At 49.1% G+C, this 21,904-nt stretch overlaps 1 protein-coding gene across 1 annotated transcript in view; it reads right to left on the reverse strand.

The window, feature by feature from the left end:
• Window positions 1-21,904, reverse strand: part of UBASH3B (ubiquitin associated and SH3 domain containing B) — a 65,510-nt gene that overhangs the window by 12,221 nt on the left and 31,385 nt on the right. Inside the window, exons 2-7 of the mRNA XM_066203541.1 lie at window positions 8,667-8,720; window positions 7,947-8,133; window positions 7,337-7,535; window positions 4,913-5,082; window positions 3,680-3,888; window positions 526-661 (exon numbers count right to left, since the gene is read on the reverse strand). Of these exons, the coding sequence (XP_066059638.1) occupies window positions 526-661; window positions 3,680-3,888; window positions 4,913-5,082; window positions 7,337-7,535; window positions 7,947-8,133; window positions 8,667-8,720 (955 nt within the window). The remainder of the gene's footprint in view (window positions 1-525; window positions 662-3,679; window positions 3,889-4,912; window positions 5,083-7,336; window positions 7,536-7,946; window positions 8,134-8,666; window positions 8,721-21,904) is intronic.

The following is a 21,904-nucleotide window of genomic DNA, read 5'->3' on the forward strand; positions in this document are numbered from 1 at the left end:
AATGGGACAATTAAACCCAATATGGAAACGGACCAAAACTTATAAAAAAATGTGAAAATTCAGGACCATCTTGGGCGTAGCCTTGGCCAGGCTCTTGCACTGCCCAAGGTGTGTCCTTTAAAATCCTTTTAATAAATCCCCGCTTCATTCCTTTAACTCTGTCCAGCCTCTCGAGGCATCAAAGTGACAGCAGCTTTGACCTTCACCAGAGGGGAGGGACATCTGAGCAAGCCACAGGAGCCAGCACCAGGCTCCTCCTGCTTTACCCTTGTGCAAACATCACAGGGAAGGCTGCAGGATTTATGGCTTTTATGGGTTTGGGGATTTTTAACCCTGGTAAATTTGTGGTGGTATAAAGCTGCTGAAGGGGGCAGAGGATGGGCTGGAGAGACACTTTGGGGATGGGGTTGTGTCATCCAAAAAACTTTGTAACTTGTGCTGCAGGGAGTGAAAAGATGATTTTTCTGGGGGAAATCGATTCACTGGAAGCTTGTCCCCAGTGATTGCTGCCTGTGGGGTCCCTACCTGCACGTTCTGGCAGATGATGGTGAGTGGCCCAGCGTCCCCTGGCCCTTGCTCCTCCTGCTGCCTTCTCTCCAGAGCTCCATCAGCAAAGGCTTGGAGGGACGGGGAAAATGTGGTGTTCAGGATGGAGTAGGACCTGCCAAAACCAGAAAAGGATTGTCTTTGGGAATGCTTTTCGTGCTCAGGCTGCTCTCAGGATGTTCCTGTAGCTTTCAGGAGCCGGTGGTAATTACTGTTGCGATGTTATTTCATTATGATTTGGGTTTTAGTGCTGCCCTGAGAGCTCCTTGCCAGGTGATGCGCACACGTGAGGAGACAAATCCCATCTCCACGGGCCGTTTCCTTAGCAACAATCTACAGAACAATTCCCAAACTCTGGGAGTCTGGGCGGCTCTCTCCGCCCTGGAATATTCTCATGGAAAATGCCAGGGCCTTCCTGATGCCCACCAACATCACCTGGGGACAAGCCCACGTCACTGACCACGGACTTGTGGTCCCAAATTTGGGAATTAACACCTACAGGGAGCTTCACCCACCTTTGTAGCACAAGCTGTGGCTCCAGCAGAAAGCTGAGGCCTCTCCCTGGGCAGTCTCCAGGGTTCCTGTGCCCAAAACAGCTCCTGCTCCTAGCCCTGGCAGGGGCCTGGCACACTCCGCCCTGTTGTTCCTGCATTTTTCAGTGCTGCCTATTCCCCTTCCCACCCGCTTGGGAATTTATTCCCCCCAGGGCTTCCTGCTAAGTGCAGCCAAAGGGATTTAACAGAGCCCACTCTCCCTGGAGGGCCTTGCCTGATGACGGCCCCTCTGAATAAAGCTCTTATTCCCTGATATTCAAGGACTTTGACCAAAACCCTGGGGACTAAACTGTGACAGGCAATTCCAGAAGCTGCCTCGGCCCTCTGCTGACTCAGTTACCTCTGCCTAGTCATTAAAAAAAAAAAAACGAAAAAAAACCAAAAGGCCATTATCAGCTAATGGATGTGGTCATTTACTTGGACAGAAAGAGTTGGCAGAGCTGGCACTTTTCAGTGCCTTAAATATTCCAGGAGCTGCTTCCTGACAGCAGCCAGTCAGGATAAAATCCCAGAGGGGTTTCACAGCTGTTAAAATAACCCCGAGTGACTCTGCCAGCGGGACAAAAATAGGTCACCTGCGCGATTTATATCATTTAAAGGAGGAAAAAACTCACTGTGATGGTGGCCCTGATCTATTATCTGGTGGATTCAGGGTGCAAGGACGACACTGAGCTAGTGGGTTACTCCTGAGCTCCCAACAAGGGCTGGCCCTGCCCTGAGGAATTGTTCCCCTCCGTGCCCAAACGCAGGTGGAGCACTGGAGTCAGCACAGACCCAGAACTCGGATATCTCCATGTGAACAGAACCCCAACGTGAACAGAACCTCAGGACCCATCTCTATTTCTGCACAAACTGAATTTCCTCCAGCTGTCAGCCCTTCCTCCCATTTATCCCTTATTTTTAATCCCTTTCCTGCCTTGCCCACATGACATTTTTTAAGGACACTGGTCTGGAGGATACCAAGGATTTTTTGGTCACCCCACACTTCCCTTTGCCCCCAGGAGCTGCCACACAATTTCTGAGCCTTTCTTTCTCTCCAAGCCTGTTTAGTAAAGGCCACAAACGCTTCACCATCTATTTATAGAGGGCAGGATTTGCTGGGAATGGGGATGAGGCAGAGGCAAAGTCTCAGTGTGCCTGGAGAAGAGCCACCAGCCTGTCTCCAGTGCTGCTGGAGAACACAAACTGTTCCAGCTTAGTCATCCCCTAAGGACAGGTCGTTGTTTGGAAGCTTTCCCCCCAAAATCCTGGTTCCGTCTCCTGTCTTCTGGATGCTCCCCTGCTCTGGCAGGGATAAATGAGGGGTTACATGAGCGATTGCAGGACCAGCAGCCTGTTTAATGAATTCCCACCAAAATCAAGGGGCACACTGAAGCCAACTGCAGGCTGCTAAAAATCTTGCGAAATATCCGAAGAAATGTTGCTGATCCCAAGTCCTTTTCAGCACATTCACGCACAGAAGACGTTTCTTCCCAAATTAACGCTGAAATTTGCACCCTCCTGACCCCAGAGGTGCCTGCACAGCAGTGCCTCCAGCAGCCATCTGCTCCAGCAGCGAAATCCTGGGAGTCAGAAAGAGCTGCTGCAACATCTCAGCTAAAAAAAAAAAAAATAATAATCACCTTGTCCTCTAATCCCACGCCAAGGGAGAGCATCTGCTGCTCCTTGGCTGAGGAGATGAGGCTCTGTGTGCCAGCTCCTTCCCCTCAGTGCCCTTCTCAGCATTCCCTCCTGAGGAAATCCCAGCTGCTGAGCCCCTCTCTGCAGCCCTGGAAAGGGCAGGGGGCTGTTGTAGGGCACCCCCACACTTTAACAGGTCTTTCCGGATTAGGAAAAGAGTTTCAGCTTCACCCCTGAACTTTTAAGGAAGAAAAACCAGAAACTTCCACGCTTCTCTCACTGCAATTGTGCAATTGTCCCAGCGCCAGGACAAAGGCACCAAAGTTGGACCCTTTGAATGAGAGGACACGGCCTCACGCTGTGCCAAGGGAAGTACAGGCTGGGTATCGGGAAGAAGCTTTTTACAGCAAGGGTGATGAAGTACTGGAATGCTCTGCCCGGGGAGTGGTGGAGTCACCATCCCGGGATGTGTTTAAGGACAGACTGGATGTGGCACTCGGGGCCAGCGTTTAGTTGAGGTGTCAGGGCTGGGTTGTACTCCATGATCCTGGAGGTCTCTTCCAACCTGACGATTTTAATTCTCATTCTGATTCTTTAGCTGTTCCTCAAGGAATGTCCAATTTCTATTGGGCAGCAAGGCAAAAATTCCTCCTAGATCGCTGAATACTTAAGAGACAGCACAGAGTATCTCGGGGCTTTTTAGGATGTCTTAGCAGGTGTAAGGGGCCTCCCTGCACCGTGCACGGCTTTCATTCTTTTGTTCTGCAGAGTTTGTTGTTTTCCCTTTAATTAAAACCTTTTTGCTTTTTCCAAACACACCCAACCAAGCCATCTCACTGGTTATTCTTAAGCCATTTCTGGGAGGTTGCTGGTCAACCCTCAGAGCTTGATACACCCTCACGGAGCTAAAAACCACTCTGGCCTCACACGGAACAGTGTCAGGGAGCAGCTGGACCTACCCATGGAACACCCAGGTGCCACATTCATCCGCCTTGGTGATGTAGTTCTCAGGCAGCAGCCCCGAGCAGCCAGTGGCCAGGGAAATGCCGTAAATCCAGCCCTCACTCGTGCTGGTTTGCTCCACTGGGGACATGAAAATGAAATCCCCCGGCACCAGCTCCAGCTCGTCGTCGTTCTGGGGGGTGTAGGGGTAGATCACCTGCAGAGTCTGGGGGAGGAAAAAAAAAAAAGCACAAGAGGGTTGTTCGTGGCCAGGGATCTTCAGCAGAGTGGGGATTTTTTTTGAGGGATGAAACTGTGGAAAAAACTAAAGGTAAGAAGGCTTTCAGAAAGGTGTGAAAGCAGGCCTGAGAAACAGGAAGAGCAGAAGAACTTGGGATTAACTGCAGAGTTTGAAAGTAGGAGAAAATGCAATGCAAGGACATGAAACAACAGTTTTGAGTTTTTAGGCTTGGCTAGAATAGACCTTAAGACTGCAGAAAAACATGTTTAGCAAGATGGTAGAAGGCTTTAAGCTTAATAATGGAATATTGTGAATTTTTAATAGAAAACACACAAGCAAGCATTGCTTGAAGCAGGTGTAGCTTTTAGTGGTTGACAAATTGAATGTCCAAAACCTCCAACACAGAAACAAGTCCCAGAGCTTTACCTTGTGTTTGACGCAGTGAATGCCCACAACCTCCAACACAAAAAAAAACAGACTCCAGAACTTTCCCTTGTGGTTGACAAAGTGACTACCCACAACCTCTGTGGGCGTGATATTTCTGGGTCTGAGAGATTTCAGCCTGCTAGCGGCTGTGAACTTTTTCCCAAGGAAAAATTTCTCAAGAAAGCTTCTTCTCAAAACAATCCTGGCAAACAACTCTCCTTTCTCAGAGCAATCTTTCTCCAGCTGGTGTTTTGCTGTTTCTCTAGTTTATCAGTGGGATCAGAGAGGTGTCGTTCCTATTCACCAACCATGTTAAGTCTGAATGGGAACACCTCATAAAAGGTAGTGAGAATTGGACAAAAAAAGCCTTTTTTCTGTGCTCTTTGCCTTCTGAAATATTTGGAGTCTCTCATCTTTCTTTCCTGTCCTACAACAACACAACCTCCAACCCAGAAACAAGCCTCGGAACTTTTCCTTGTGTTTGTCGAAGTGAATGCCCACAACCCCCAACAGAGAAACAAGCTCCAGAACTTTTCCTCGTGGTTGACAAATCCGACACAGAAACAAGCTCCAGAACTTTTACCTCGTGGTTGACGAAGCGAATGTCGCGGGAGAAGATCGCGGCCACCCAGTCGCAGCCCAGCTTGACGTCGATGCTCTGGGCCAGCTTCTCCAGCGTGGGCAGGTGGCTGCTCTGGAAGTGATAGGCCAGGGTCACGTGCAGCTGCTTCTTGTGGGGCTCCACGTGGACATCTGCAATGGGGAGAGGAGGGTTAAAAACCCCGTCCTGCCGGGTTGGACACTGTGGTCTCAAATGGGAGCTGGGCTTGCAGAGATGCTCAAGTGGAATTGAGCATCATCATCATCATCATCATCAACAAATTGGAGTTCAGATGGAAATGCTGCGAGTGTGAGGTCTAATATTCCACCCTGGATCAAATGATCAGAGATTTTTTTAGGGTTTCTTTGGGGCCTGATTCAGCCCCGAGTCACAGCAGGGCACCAGACAAGGCGTCCCTGCAAACTGCCAGACAGTGCGTGCTGTGACAACCGTTACTGCAGCTCTGGACACGCAGGATCTCCTGCCAACAACAAAAAAAGACATTTTTCCAGGTAGGAAAACCCAGCAGGATTTCATGAGCAGCTTTTCAAAAATAAGCAGGTTAAAAAGCATAATTTGTACTCTCCCTCCATTGTTCTCTCTGCTGCATTAAATTACAAATCCATGGGATTTGCAGGTTTGTGCAAGTTGATTAAATCTTTTCCCTGGACATTCGTTGGATTTATCAGTTTAGCCACTGAGGGTGAGGTATTCCCAAACTGTGGAAACATAATAATGACTCAAAATGATCCTGCAGAAGAAAAAAAAAAAAAAAAGAATCTCCATCAGGAGATGATTCCAGGTGAAAATATGTGAAATGCTGGGGCTCTTCCAGTAGATGTGGAAATCGCAGGATACATTGTTTGCTTGTGATTTATTCTTGCTTATTCAACCAAAAATTGCAATTGAATTTGACTGATTTATCAGTCACAATTGCGGCTATTCAGAGACTTGGCTCCAAACGCCAGCCAGGGGTAGCTTTGCAAGCTCATCCATCTTTTTTTGTCGTCGTTGTTGTTGTTTTTCATCAGCAATAAAAAACACGTTCAAGATCTCTGAAAAAAACCCCAGAGACTTTAATGTGCTAACCTGACCAAGCTGTGGCTGCAATGCAGCAACTGCCTTCCCCTAAAAAACCCCAATTTGGCCTGAATTGGAGCAGCCTCAGGGGCAGCAGGTTGTTGGAAGCCACCGATGCTTCTTTATTCTGGGTCAGTGGGGGTTTTTTTGGATTAAAAACTGATGACAGACTGAATGAGCTGAGCTACCCACAGCAGAAACCTTCTAAATTTACCATCTCGCTTCAAACTTATATTATTCTTTCCTTATGCTTGCAAGCACTTTGTTCATTAAATAAATAGTTTCTTTTCCACGTTTCTCTGAAGAGATTTCTCTCCCTGAGCAGTTAAAAGAAAGTTTACTTCCCAGAAAGACCCTGTTCAAAAGATTTCTCCCTAAACCAAGACACAGCACTCCAGGGTGCCGTGAATTCCCAGTTTGGAGGGGCCTGGAAGACACTCAGCGAGGTTGTTCAGGAGACCATGGGAGGACGAGGATCTGCTCATTCCCGCTCCAGAAGCAGGAGAAGATCATGGAAACAGCCCTGCGAGCACTGAGGTTGGAAAATGCACTCAGGGTCTTTTCTCAGAGCCCTCTTCACACCTCAGAAACGCAGTGACAAAACAACCAGGGCCCTGAAATGGCCGGGGAAAGTTCTGTGGTGGTGGCTGGAGGGGGCAGGAAACGCCGAGCCTCGCTCAGAGCAGCCCCGTGAAAGGTTGAAGAACCACCAAATGTCAGCTTCCCTTCCAGAAACAGCACTGACAGCTCGGGGGGAGACATCTCCCAGCTGAAAGGCCAAAGCACCCCGTGTTCCATGAGTTTTCATTTAAAAAATCAGGGGTTTGCTTTTGAGCTTCACTTCTTGGTGGCATCAGAGCTTTGGGGTTCTGAAAAGATCCAAACCGTGAGCCTTGGCAGCTGCTTTGCTTCTTCATGGCTTTGGATTTTCTGATAATGCCCAGGCTGGGCTCCTTGATGGCATCCAAACTTTGGATTTTCTGACAATGCCCAAACTGGGTTCTTTCATGACACCAAAATTTGGGTTTTCTGACAGTGCCCAAACTGGGTTCTTTCATGACACCAAAATTTGGGTTTTCTGACAGTGCCCAAACTGGGTTCTTTCATGACACCAAAATTTGGGTTTTCTGACAGTGCCCAAACTGGGTTCTTTCATGACACCAAAATTTGGGTTTTCTGACAATACCCAAACTGGGGTCCTTGACAGCATCCAAACTTTGTGCTTTCTGACAATGCCCAGGCTGGGCTCCTTCACGACACCAAACTTTGGATTTTCTGACAGTGCCCGCCCAGGAGCTGCTGGCAGCAGCCAGAGCAGTCACTCACCTGCTTTGGAAGCCGCCTCCGCAGCGAAGTCTGCAGCAAACTTCTTGAGCACCTCAGCACTTTCCTCCTTGACGAAGAGGCCGATGAAGTTGGAGGAGGTGTAGAGCTCCAGGGGCAGCGGGGCGGGGAATTTGCATTTCCAGCGCATCACCGTGGCCTGCAGCGCCTCCGTGAGAGCATCCACCTTGCTGTCCTCACACTGCCAAGGAAGCAGGACAGGCTCAGGGAAGGAGAGGATGTGGGTGGGTGTCAATGGTCTACCCTTCCCCTCATGCAGTGAGAAAAAGCACAGGGGAATGGGGAAAAAAAAAAAATAATCTATGTTTAGAAATCCTGGGCCCCTCCCTTGTCCTCAAAGCAGGATCAGCTATCCCCAAATAACCTTCCCAACCTTCCCCCACCCATTCTCAGCCTGAGGATCTCTGGAGAGAATGAGAATCCCGTCTTCTGCTGCTGCTCTTCCCTGGAAACAACAGCTTCAAAAACCAATCACCTCCTCCAGAAGCCCAGGCACCAGCACCAGGGCAAAGCCCCCTCAGCTCCCCCCTCCACCAGGGTGATGTCTCCAGGCAAAGGAATGGCTGGAGGAGAGAGGGGAGCGGCGCTTTACCATGAAGAACTGGCAGAGGGTGATGTGTGGGAAGATGTTGTGAGCTTTGTTCTTGCCACAGATCTGCTTGGACTGCTGCCAGAACTCGGAGAGCTTCTGCGCCAGGGGCCCGGTGGGGCGCAGGTACAGGACGTACTCCCGGGGCAGGGTGTCGTCCAGGAACGGGTCACCCACGTGGGAGAAGAGCCTGGCAGGCACAAAGAGATGGTGAATTCGGAGATAATGACAGATTTTTTTTTTCTTTCCCCCCAATAAAACCAGTTTTCCCCGTGCTAGCTCCCATTCATTGTCCCCTTGTGGGGAAAGCAGCTCTGGGGGTCAGGCACTGCCTCGCTCGCAGCGCATTAGCACCGCCCAGTAATGCAGAGAATTGGCGTTTGCTTTCAGGCTGATGCTCTGAAGATCTAACCCAGGTCACTGCTTCTGCCTTTCAGAGCGCAGAACACAGGGAGGAGAGCACCAGGAATGGCCCCACGTCCCTCAGAAGGCAGCTCCCAGCTTTTCTGCTCAGCTTTTCTCTCGCCTGTTCTTGCATTTCCTGCAGATCACAAACCCTCTCAGACCAGGCTCATTCCTGGATTGCTTATTTCCAGCACCTCACTAATTCTACAGGCGCTTTTCAGACAACACCCCCGTTGTTTAAACATTCCGCGTTCTAAAGGCTGAAACCCTAAATTCACCACTCCTTCTACTTTTGAACATTTATTACTTCATACCAACCAGTCGCATGCTGCTTGAACACTCCTTCCACCTGTCGACGCCAGCGCTTTTTGCCTGCAGAGAGGGCAAAAAAAAAAGAGAATTTCAGCGCTGCTGGGTCTCAGTGCTGGCTGCTTGGACACTCTGGGATGCCCTTTCCAATTCTCCAACCCCCGGGGTTATTTTGTTTAGGATGTGCCACCTATCAAATCCCGATAAAGTGTTTGAAGGGCAAAGTCACACAGCCAGCACAAAATATGAAATACGGACCTCGGGGGTTTCCCACTTCCCCACTTTCTCTGGACACAGAAACACCAGCATTTCAAGGGAATTTCAGCATCAAACACCAGAGAGTTGGCTCTGCAAGCGAAGGAGTTGCATTGAGGAGAAGAAAAATTCAATTGCCACGAGAGGGCACAAACCAGAGATTTCCCAGCTTAGAAAAGTTCCCTTCAGTCCTTGCTGTACTCAAAGAGATTTTTGCTTCTTTCCCTTCAGGATGCCTCGAAATCCCTTTTCACCCCAGCTGGGAGCCCCCAGCTCTCCCGTTTCGCAAGTTTTCCAGAGCAGCCCAGCACAGACAACAGCTTTAAACGTGGAATTGTGTTTTCCAAACGCTCCACACCAGCACGGGAAGGCAGCCGTGGATCAGCTCAGCTCTGTGGCAGCCAAAGGGAGGGATTCACCCAGAACCCAAATGGAGCAAGAATTACGAGTGGAGAAGGCAGAAAACGACAGAAGTTTTGGGGTTATGGGGCAGAAACAGGTGCTCAGTTGGGGAAGGTGAGAAATTCGCCATGAATTGGGGATTTCACCCATGAACTGGGGATTTCACCCATGAATTGGGGATTTCACCCATGAATTGGGGATTTCAGAGCTTCCTACTTAAGGGAAAGGGAGCAGACCCAGGGTCCAGCCCGTGGGACCCTCCAGGACTTGTGACAGTGCTTGTGCCACCCCTTCTGTCCACAGCGATGACTTCCAAAACGCCTCGACAACCACTGAGGATATTCCTGCACGTTCCCCCCGCAGCCCTCAGCCATGTGCTGTTGACTCAGCTGCGCCTCAGCTCTGCCCCTTGCCTTCCCCACCCCTTTGAACACACACGGTTTTGTTCCTTTGGAGGGCAAGAGGAAGGCAGAAAGATAACGCTGCAAAAAAAAAAAATAAAATTAAAATTAAAATAAAAGGGCTGTGTTGCAAACGTGCGGCGGTGAACACACTTCCTCCCCAAGTGGTTTGGCTGCCCCGACGTGGCAGAATTCCCCGGGGATCTGCAGAGGGCTGGGCCCAGCACCTGCCCCCGGGGAGGATGGATCTGGGGTGCTGAACACCGCGGGGTTGGTGTTTCTGCCTTGCTGACCTCGCTCCGCTCAGGAAAAGGTTCTGTGCAAAGCAGCCGCTGCTTTGCTTTGGAAAGCAGCTCGGGAAAAGGAGCTGAAAGATACGGGGGACTTCTCTAAAAGATAAGGGGGGAACTCTCTAAAAGATAAGGTGGACTTCTCTAAAAGATAAGGGGGACTCTAAAAGTTAAGGGAGTTCTCTCTAAAAGATAAGGGGGACTCTAAAAGTTAAGGGAGTTCTCTCTAAAAGATAAGGGGGACTCTAAAGGATAAGGGATCTCCCCAAAATATAAGGGGGGACTTCTCTAAAAGATAAGGGGTTCTCTCTAAAAGCTAAGGGGGATCTCTAAAAGATTAACGGGCCCTCTCGAAAGGATGAGGGGGACCTCTCTGGGAGCAATTCCTGGGGATTTTTCCTGCCCTGCTCCCATCATTTGTTGTGCTGCCCTCGCTCAGTTCAGTTCACCGCCCCTCCTGCCCGGGCTGTTTCTGCTCCCTCGAACACACCCACAGAGACGTGACTCTGCAAAAGTCTCCTCTGAGACCTGTGAGTGGAAAGGGCCCTCCCAGAACAGCTCTGGCTCTGAAATGAGCGGTTTCTCTGGGATTTCCTCCGCCCAGACACCAGCACAGCCCTCAGAGGAGCTGTGCACAGCCCAGGTTCCATCACCCACCCTCAGGGACTCTTCTCCTTCATCACCTGATGATTCCTGGGAACAAATCACACGGAGGAGCCGTGCTGGAATGAGCTGCAGCTCCCGCAGTGCTTGGGGACCCCGAAGGGCAGCAGAGAACACGAGGCTGGACCCCCACGTTTGCTCAGGTGGGATTTCCAGAGCTGCCTCCACCATCCACAGGGACAGCCAACTCCCTTTTCAATTTCGTTTTCAGTGTGAGGAGGAAATGCTGCATTAAAGCAAACAAAGCCAAAGGGTATTTTTATCCCAGGACCTGCAGCTGAGAGATTTCTTTCTTTCCCCCCCCCCCCCCCCCCTTTATTTTTTAATTTAGTGTAAGGAATGCTGCTGATGACTGATAAGTCTCTGCTTCCAACCTGGAGAGGACCCATCCTCCAGCCCCCAGGCCAAAATCAGCTTTTTTAGAAGTTGAGTGCTCAAACCTGGTCACAGCCACGCAAAAGTGGCCTGATTTTCACAACTGCTGAGTGCAGTGGGAGCTGGAAAACACATCCTGCTCCCGAGAAAATCAGGTCACTTAATTAGGTGACAAATTATGGCTTAGGTGCTCACATTTCCTCACGCTGGGTTAGCAAGTGTTGGCTGGAGCATTGTAGAACGAAAAAAAATGGTGACTCAGATGAACCAGAAAAGAGGAAAAAGTAAAGAAAGTAACCTTTTCTTTTTTTTTTTTCTTCAGAATTTACCAGATGATATCACACAATCACCGTTTCTGGGGATGCAAAATGAGTTCAGGTAGGGCACGAGCAGCTTTGTGCAGCACTGCTGGTCCCCTGAGGCACCCAATTCCTCCATCTCTTGGCTCCTGAGATGGAGCGCAGGGAAATAATTTAACAGCACCCAGCAACATGGAATAATCATTGTGAACAGACAGCGAGGCAGAGGTTCTGTGGTTCTGTGCAGCTGCAGGTCTGGAGAATTGGGGGAAGGGGAAAGCAAATCCTAACAGCAATGTCTTCCAAGTGCACAGCAGGAATTGTATTCAGCAGGAGGAATTAAATGTGTTTCATTCCTCAGCCTCGAAGCCCTCCCCGTGACACTCTTCAGCCTCAAGGCCCAAGGAAAACCTCTCCCCACTCAATCACTGGTTAAACAGGATGAAATATTCCCAGCTAAACAGCTGACCCCTTGGCCTGAAATATTTCAGCAGAATCGGTGTTGGTGCCCTGGCCCACACACTGATGTGTAAATGGTGCCCGTTTTTAACCCTGTCCCACTTAATGGCAGAGCACAGAGCTCTGAGTGCTGCTCTGAGAACTCCACTCCTGCCTGCCGAAGGATTTTTTTGGCTTCCTGTCACTCCTGGCTGGGAAAAGAAAAAAGGGGGATGTCAATTCAGCTCGGAAATGTACATCAATAAACATAAAATATAATGGCCAAGTCCCATTTGCTTCAGAGGAAATGGCTGTAATGGGGAATGAGGCATTAACTGTAACGGGAACCTTCGGCCTCAGCACACAAAAATCCTCCCTCTGCTGAGTGCTCAGCCTTCTGCTGCTAGTCCAGATTAAAAATTGTTCATTTTCATCCAGGCCCAGCTTAAAAAAGGAGGGGCTGCCAGTGGCTGTGAACTCTAAACAGCAAGAGCAAGGCGTGGGGGGGACTATTGTGAGATGAAATATAATGCAGATAAAGATAAATCAGTTAAAAAGTGTGCAAACTTCAGGGGGTTGGTGCCCCAGCAGGGATTTCCATTGGCTCTTCTTTAATTTCACTAATTGTGCCCTCGGCAGAGCTCTGGACCCGGCTTTATTTGGGATTCCTGCTCTCAGAAAACGCCAGCAGCAGCCTCTGCCTCAGCCCCAGCTCCACAGGCACCCAGGGATTTGGGAATGAGCCCCGGCGGGATGGAGGGGAGAGAGGGAACGACCAACTCTGCCCTTTCATCCCACCCCTCAAACCCACACCAACTCCTTCCCGCTGAGCAAAACCCCTCCCAGGGATGAATTCATCACCTGAGTCTTTGGCCCATCAAATATTCCACTCTGTAAATACATTTTATTTTATTTTTATATATATATGATGGAAGTCTTTGGCTCTCCTCATCAGGTCCCACTCACAGGCCTGCCTGACGGGGTAAAATAGGAATTACAGCCCATAATTTATGCCAAATAAGTTAGAAAGAAGGATGCTGTCAAACAGAGCGTTTTCCCTCCGGAATACAAAATAAGCACCTTCATTTTTGCTTGTTTGCGCCTATGAAACGTATTTATATAAACATATATTCAACCAGCTCTGTGTGTCTATTTAAAGCTTGGTTTTTTCCATCTCTCTTGGTTTCTGGTGAAAGAATAGAAAGCAAAATGCTGGCTGGCTCCAGGGAATGGGAAAAAAACTAGGAATTTTCTGGCTGCAGCTGCTGTTTGAAGCAGATCTGTCAGGGCAGGTACAGGTCAGGAGCCCAATATTTAAATTTCTCCTTGCCTCACGTGTCAAAGTCATGGCCTGGGAGGTCCTGAATTCACACTCTGCTCTATAATCAACAGGAAAGCTGTTAAAAATTCTCCACAAACAGTAAAACTCTCAGTATTTTTTGTGTTTTTCCAAAGTGACCTTTGCAGATCCCTGAATTTTTGCAGCTTTCATCAATTGTTTATTAACAGTCCAACAAGGGGAATGTGCCTGGTTTGGCCTTTCACTAAACACATTGAGGAACGGTTCTGCAAGGAAAAATTTCTGTGCATTTAATGACTTGGTTACGTGAAGTAAGGGGGAAAAACACCCAAATTCCCGAGTGCCACGAATTTCTTAATTATATTTCTTAATTATTCTGCCCACAAAAATGCCCACAGTGAGGCTGTTCTCCCTGAGTCCTCAACACGCAGAATTCACTAGTCCCCCCCCCCCCCAAAAAATAATCGTATCTTGCTGCTCGTGTTCTTATTTGGGTGACCTTCCTGCTTTAAATAGGGACAGAACAGGAAGATATCACCAGGGATCCAGTTCCTGTTTAGGGCAGGAGGGTTGGGGGATGTTCCTTTTCTGTGAAGGGAAAAAAAAAACCCAACAAAAATCGCCCGGTGTTTTCGCCAGGAGAACGGCTCCGACCTGAGGGCGTGGCAGGATTATTAATTCCTCTCCCTTCATTGAGTTTCACCTTAATTTCTGCCGTTTTCCTGCCTGCTGACTGAGATAAATCCCCGCTCACGTTGAATTCTCGGACTTTAATTGCAGTTTAATTGTAGTCACGTCCCTGAGCTGGTTGTGCGCCCCAAAATTCCCTTTGGGAACTCGCTGTTCCCAACCACTGAGGTCAGCAGGGGCCACCAGCGGATCCCAGCAGTGGGGAACACCCAGGTCCTGCCTGGAATACAGGGACTTCCAGAGGAAAAAATCCTGGGAATGTGGGGACTGTGAGATCTCTGGGTCCTGCCTGGAATACAGGAACTTCCAGAGGGGAAATTCCTGGGAACGTGGGGACTGTGAGATCTGTCCGGCCGTGCTGCTGCATCCTGGAGGTCACGTCAATGTTTATGGAAGGTGCCTGGTGGGGCTGGAAATTCCCTTCCTCCCTCTTCCCAAGGGCTGGCTGCTTATTCCCAGCTCTGGAATAGCAAGCTCTGGCAGCAGGGAAGAGAGGGAAAAGGGAAATGGGATCAGGAATAAATCCGGGAAACACGCTGCTGTGTATTTGTAACCTCCACAATTTCAAATGTTCCTTTTTTCTTTTTTTTCAGAGGACAAGCAAACTGCAGCCTGGCCACAGGAGGAGGAGGAGGAGGATGAAATGATGATTTTTTTTTTTTTTAATGTGCAAAAAATGAAGGCCTGGGCATGTGTCTCTTGCCTTCTGGAGTTATGTAAGATTTGGAAGGCGGATTTCTCTCCCCACCAAGTCATCCCCTAATCCCCTGCTCAGCCAGCTTGTTAAAGCACGAGGAGAGGGAAGTACAGGCTCGTAAAAAGTGGCCGGGATAAAGGCAGGAATGCAGCAGCCGCTCAGCATTTTCAAGGAGATAGAGGGTTTAAAAGGAAGCAGGATATTCCCTTCCTCACAACAACAACAACAGCGCAGCTTTTTCATGAGGCGTGGGCTCGGCTGTCCAGCTCCTGCAGCCTCCCCATGGCCCTGCAGGAGGGAGGAGGAACAAGGCTCAGGCTTTTGGGGCTCATTTGAATCCGTCACACCCCATCAAAATTCCTCCTGGCCTTTCATTCTCCCCTTCGGCTGCAGAGCCCTGTCGTCAGGTTTGCTCATAATCCTGATATTGGTTTCCTTTTTAATTTCTGTTTTGGATGACATTTGCTGTCTGGCTTCCTGGTTCACTTCCTTTCGCTTCTCTCCCCATGTGCTAATCTAAAAGTGCTGCTCAAACAAGCTCTGAAAATAGCAGGAGGCCCGAAGCTGGGAATTGAAGAGAACGACGTCTCACAATTCCCTAATAAACCCACAAAAATTGGCAGCACCTCAGCTGCCTGGTTCAGATTCAGAACTCTGATTGCAGGACTGGGTTAAGGGAGGTGAGAAATGACTGCTGCCGTTAAAGGCTCTGCAGAATTGTGCCCATTAGCAAAGCAGACAGGGTTAACGGGAAGAAATTCACACAGAACTGGAGCCCGTTCAGCAGGGGCCCTTCAAACACCTGATTTTAACCGAGTGACCACGAGCTCATCACTCACAGGCAGCAGCTTTCATCTCAGGGCTGCTCATCCATTTTTAGCCAGCCAGGAAGACAATGTCCTTGCAAGGAGCCAGGCTGGAGGTTTAAGGATGCTCCAATGCACCATCTGGAGGCTCGGCGATAGCCAGGAAAGGAAGCGGTTGTCACGCTGGTTGGGGCAGAAATGCAATCCCTCCTTCGAGGCAAACGCGGCACTTTCTTCTCCCTAATTGCTCCTCTCCCTGTCCAGGAGGGAGATTTGCCGCGGCTCTGCTTTGTTTCCGAGGTGCTCCCTGTTCCCACAGCCTGGAACTTGTTCCCACATTCCCTTTCTCCCACCAGGAGCCGGCTCCAGGCTGCTGGAATGGGCAGCGGGGCCAGGTGGCTGCTGCTGGCACCCTGCGTGTCCCCAGTGTGGCGCTGCCACCTCTCCCGTCCATCTGTCACAGCCTGGCTGCCCCGTCCCCAGTGGCCTGCCCCACACCTGAGTGCCCCCCACACCCCAAATCAGGCTCCCCGTCCTGCCCCCGGACCTCCAGCCCCGCTTTGCTCCTCGGCACATCGAATTTTTCAGAGTTTTAGGAAGGGAGGAAAAAAAAAAAAAAAAAAAGAAACAAAAAGAAAGAAGAAAGAAAAGCCACCAGCAGCACTTTAAAGTGCCAGTGTTAACATTTTCCAGCTCCTTGGGGTTTCGAAAACAGGAAGTTTGGGGGCGGCGCAGTTGCACAATTCGGCAGAAGCTGGCTGTTGTGTGAAGCCGGTGACACGGCGCTGTCCCGGGGAGCCCGGGGATGGGACCTTCGGGGACTGCTTCTCAGCGGGGTCTGCTGGGCTGCCGCCCTCTGGAGCAGCCCCGTGTTATCTGCGAGCACGGAGAGCACAGCCCCGTGTGAAAAACCAGCTGGCCTTTCTTAGGAAAAAAAAAAAAAAAAATTGTAAGCGTAATGAAAGTTAAAAATAGACAGTTAGGAGGTAGGAAGGGAAAAAGTTTTGGCTGGGGTGCCTCACTAGAAAGCACACATTTCTCCTTCAACTGCTGTGTTTTGAGGATTGCTGGTTTACATGTTCAATAGATATTAAAACTTGTTGTTGTTGTTTCAAGTATTCCCAATCATCTTATTTGATGCATTTATTTGTGGGTGCCTTTACTCTGTCTGGTAACATGGGTCTTATAAATTTTTTTTTTCTTGAGGTTTTTGGTTGTTTTCATTTTGATAAAAAACCCAGAAATTTAGCAGTCTTTATGCAGGGTTACAAGGTGATGACCTTTCCCCCGTACTTTACGGCTTGGTCAGTTTAAATGTTACAAAGAAGAAAAAGTCTTAGTCTTTTTACTATTTCCATTATGTCACAATCGGAAAATACATTCATCATTTTTCTAAACTCTATTAATAAATCATAATATATAATTATACATATAGTATTCATACTCATACTTGCGAAAAGCCAGCTTTATAATCGGCTGTTTCAGCCCCTTTCTGTCCAGTGAAAAAGGGAATATCTTGTGCTCCCCAAAAACGGGGGAGTTCAGAAATGGGCGAGTTCAGAATTCAAAAATGAGTGACAAAAAGTGCAGGGAAAGGGATCAAAACTTGCCCAATGAATCCTCATTGAAATGGCAAGATTTCATTCCCTTTCCTGAAAGGAAATTCCTCCATATTTTCCTGAAATTCTTTCCTTTCAGAAAAGGGAATGAAATCTTGAAATCAGAGAGCAAAGTCTAACCAACGCTCTGGAAAGGAGATATGACCAAATAAAATGCAATTGAAAAAAAAAAAAATTGGAAGTGGAGTGATTACAACAAGCAACGGACTGAGATGAAATGAGGGGCAGTGAAAAGGATCAAAACTCGCCAAAATTACTCCAGTTAAATCCTGGAATCGGGGAAGGATTGTAAATAAAGAGACAGGAGAAGAAACTACAGAAATGAAATCTTAAAAACACACAAAGGAAAAATCCCCAAAGTCCCGTCCCAGCATCTGCACTCAGCTTATTTTGCTGTTCTTTGCCCTGATCAGTTTTTGCATTATTTCCTGCAAAAAAGGAAACATATATCAATGTGTATATATATATATAAATATGTATATACAATACATATATATATACACACACGATGTATATCAATGAAATACTTCTGCAGTGTTCATTTTGACCCCTCAAGTGCTGATTTTCCCTTCTTTAGGGGCAGCGTCTCCCCATCCTGGGGGCTCTCAGAGGTTCTGTGTGCTCGTGGGCCCACAGCTCTGCTGAAAAGGCAAACCCCAGAGCTGGAAAATGGGAAGTGGAGGCCTGGCGAGAAGCTAAGGCTGCTCTCACACCTAAAATAGACTCAGGCAAAGCAGCAAGAAGGAAGTCTAAGAAATTAAGGAAGGTGGAAGGAAGAAGAAGGGTGGGGTGCTGAAATAGTTGGGTCAAAGGCAAAAAGAGAAGCTCAAAATAGCCTCCTGCTCTAGACAGCTCTGTTCAGGAAATTTTTGAAGCTTTGTTGTTTTCCTCGTTGTTCTTTCTTTCAGGAACACACGAAATTCACAATATTCCAAATCAGCATTCCTCACTTTTTTTTTTTTTTTTTTTTTCTTTTTTTGTCACTTAGAGAAGACCAATATTCGCTATGTCAGCATCAATATTCACATGGGAGATCTGGCCAGGAAGCCCAAAATGCTGCAGGAAAAGGGGGAAAAGAGGGTAAATGCGGCAGATGGTGAGGGACATTTGCCAGTGACTAAAACATCCCCCAGGACAGAACTGGGGCTGGGAGTCCCCTGGTGCTACAAGCTCCATTTGAGGGGTGAGAAAACACGCTCAGGGCTGGCTCAGCCTCTTGCCTCAGAGGTTGTGCAGCGTGTGGTTACAGATAAAGTCAGAGTTTCCACCGGGGGAAGGAGAAAACAGGCGAGACAGCAAGCTCTGCGCTGAATTTCGCTTTGGGGAGCTGGGTTTGGGCTCCTTCAGGTCACCCAGGTGATCCAAAAGCTGTAAAAATGTACAATTCTTTTGCTGTTATAATCATGGTAAGTTGTGAACTCGTGGTCAGGCTTTAAAGTCTAATACCAGAATAAATATTAAAAATGACCCTGCAGTGTCTGGCTCAGTAATCTGGATTTTTTTTTTTTTTCACATGAGGTCTAACCAAGAGATTCCAAAAAGTTTCAGCCCTCACAAGGGAAGGGTTAAAAAAAAAATCCTCACATTAAAAAATAAACATGTTTGAAGCCTAAAAGGGAACAGGAAATGAAGAATTGTGATAAACTGAGAAACAATGAGATAAAGAAGGATCTAAGGCTCTAATGAGAAAACTTCACCACGGACTGGGAAGATTTCCCTGCACACTTTCCTGATTTTGTTCTGGCCTGTCAGCTCTAAGCCTTTCTATTCCTCTATCTGATCCTGCCAAGAGTGTGTCAGTGAATTCCAAAAAAAAAAAAAAAAAAAGGCGATAGGAAGGCTTTAATGAGACCTGGATTTAGTAATTATCCCCGCACCAAAGAGTACTTATGCATCTCTTTAACTCCGAGCGTGTACTTACAGACTCCAGCCCTGCTCTTATGCAAAGCAGGTGCTGCAAGGTTATTACTGCAAATCGAGGCTTTGCTTCACTTCTTCCCCCCCTCCCCAGCACAATTTTCCAAGGATTTTAAACCAAGTGTTTGCCGTGATAAAAGGAACTTTGTTCAGCTCCCTGAAAACCTGGGGATTTGATGCTGGCAGGAACACTTGGGTGTGTTTTCTTTGCTGTTTGCTCACAAAAAAATCCCCTCCAGCAGCAAAGGTGTGGCAAAACCCTCAGCCCAGCACATCCCCTCAGTCTCCTTGACCCACTTCATTTAATCAAAGACTCCCCGGTCCAGCAGGTATCACAAAGCACTGGTTGGTTACTCCAGGGCTTAATTCTTGTGGTTTTTTTGGGAAAATCTTCACCTTCCCATGCCCCCAAATGTCTGTTTGACACTAAAATGGTTCTGCAGCTGTCACAGACCTCAACAGGGCACAGCCATGGTAAAATCATAAAATATCAGCTCAGCAGGTCTGTCCCCCCATCATTTCAGTCTCTGCTGAGCCACCTGGGTAAACACAAGCAGTGTGAAGTCTTAAAGTGTGCCCAGCACAGGGTTTGATCGGAGCACAGGGGATGGGAATTCCCAGAGCTGAATTCCTGCCGGTTTAACACAAAGGTGTTCAGCCCCAGTTCCGTGGGCTTGTGTCCAGAATCAGCGTGATGTGGGTACTCCTATCGAATTAAATCTCCTTTTCCCCCTCCTCTCACCGTTATCATTTTAATTTTGGATGCCTCAGAGGTGGCAGCAGCAGTAGGGTGGGAATAGATGAGGACAGAGTCCTCATTCCTTTTCCCTGAGAAAAGCTGCTTGTGTGTGAGGATCAGAGGCACAGCCAGGCCTGGGACATCTCCAGGGATGTTCTGGGATTGTTTGGGTACCTAAATCGTGGGAGATTTGGGGCTTCCCTTCAGTTCAAGCCCTTTGCCCACGAGGATTCCCAGCTGAGCTGTGCTGCCTGAGCATGAAGTGCCTTTCCCCACGGGGTTTTTTTTTCCCACCAAGCACAGCTCACACCTCATCCCATCACGGGGGACACATCTCCTCCCCTTGCCAGGGCTGGGGATGCTCGCCTGGGCGCCCTCGTTATCCCTCTGCAGGCAGGCAGGCAGACAGACAGACAGACACGCCCCGCCAGGAGCACCACCTCATTTCCAGAGCTCAGCTCTCCCCCGCACCTCGGCGGGTGCTGCTGTGGGGGTGTGCTGCTAAAATTATTCATGGGGGAAAAAAAAAAACCCCAACAACAACAAAAAAAGCCTTTTACAACTGAGAACTGAGCCCCATCTCCTCTGGGTTCTCGTGTGTGGCTGGTGTCTGGAGAGCAGCCTGGGAAGTGCAGCTTTTCTTTCCTAAACACAGAAGGAACCTCTTGTTCCATCTGTTCCATCTCTCTTTCCATCCTGCAGCCTGTCCTGGGATGGAATCACTGATCCAGGGGCAATGCCAGCCAGGCACTCCCACTAACAGCAGCATCAGGAAGGAGGAGAACACTTTGCACTGTTGCTAATTCAAAAAATTACCGTGCACTTCCAGCATACCCATCCCTCCACCGGGCAGAGTGGGGAGCTGGGACAAGAAAAAGGAATAAATGAAATGAATGGCAGGTGCTCACACAGGTTGGTCGTAAAGGCCTCTCTGTTTTTGAAGATGACTTTGCTCTGCAGGCCCCTGTGATCATGGTGAAGGACCTGGACTCATGCAAGCTTTCCTTTTGGTGAGTATTTACGAGCTGCCTCGTGAAAAACAGGCAAGAAAGGAGAAATCTGTCAGTTGAGAGGAATCCTTTGCAGTGAATTTCAGGGGCTGATAGAGCAAGGCAAGTCACAGAATGATGGAATCCCAGGTGAGTTTGGGTCGGGAGGGACCTTAAAAATCATTTCATCCACGCCCTGCCATGGGCAGGGACACCTTCCACCACCCCTGGGTGCTCCAGCCCCTGTCCAACCTGGCCTGGAGCACCTTCCACCCTTTCCTGTGCACTGAGGCCTCTCTCAGGCCTGGTTCTCAAAGGAGCTCAGGCTCCCAGGGCTGAGCTGCACCCCTGGGTCTCTCCAACCTCCTCCAACAACTCCTGAGCTTGTCAGGATAGCTAAACCCAGCGTGGCAGAGATGCAGAGCTGGCAAGGGTGTTTCACGTCTTGCAGCTTCTGTGTGATAGAAAATGAATAAAAATAGGTTCTTGTGATAGAAAAGAAATAAAAATAGGTTCTTGTGATAGAAGAGAAATAAAAATAGGTTCCTGGATAGCTGCAGGAGTGCCCCATCCGGAGAAGCCTGGGAGGTTATCCGGATTATCAGCATCAGAGGACCCTGCCGGACACAAGCCCTAGGACAGGGAAAGTGTCATCCCCCAGACAGGACAAGGCTTTGGGAGAGCTCCTGGCACTCCCCGAGCTGCTGTTCCAATCCAGGGCAGCTCCAGAGGCAGCTCCACACGTTCTGCCGCGCTGGGTGCAGCAGGGGAGGCAGGGCTGTGCTCACACAGGGCTCAGCCCTGAGCACAAACCACAGCAGCACTGACACAGCTGCACAGGGAGCGGGGATGTTTTGTAGGAAATGCCGTCCCGGGAGAGCCAGAAGAGCAGAATGTGTGTTCCAACAGCAAAATCAAAGCGTCGGGTCCAGCAGCTGAGGCTCTGAGCAGTGAGCCAGCAGTGCAGGTAAAGGGCTCCCTGCAGGACCCTGCCCTGCCAGGACCTGCAGCTGCTGCTCAGGGTGTGCGCAGACACAGCAGAGAGCACGGCCGCTCCTCGCCCCGCTCTGCTCCCACCTCCCAGCCATCCCACCCGGCACAGATGAGGAGGCTCCATGCAATAAAGCTTGCCCTGTGTGCGGGCAGGCGTCCCTCCCGTGTGTCCCCACATCCCCGCGGCCGCACAGGATTTCAGGCTGCAGCCGAAACCCTTCCTTTCACTCAGCGCAATCCTCTCTGTCCTGCAGTCCAACACTTCACGCTTTCCCCCAGCAAAGCACTGTCGGCAAATAAACCCTGCGGAGTGAACATCAGGGCAAATCCCACGCCGGCAGACCTTGGCACCACCTGGGGGTTTGGGGGAATTT

Source organism: Chamaea fasciata, unplaced genomic scaffold (genome assembly GCF_029207755.1).
Source record: "Chamaea fasciata isolate MVZ Bird 193981 ecotype frontalis unplaced genomic scaffold, bChaFas1.0.hap1 SCAF_24, whole genome shotgun sequence".
In the NCBI taxonomy this organism is placed as follows: domain Eukaryota; kingdom Metazoa; phylum Chordata; class Aves; order Passeriformes; family Sylviidae; genus Chamaea; species Chamaea fasciata.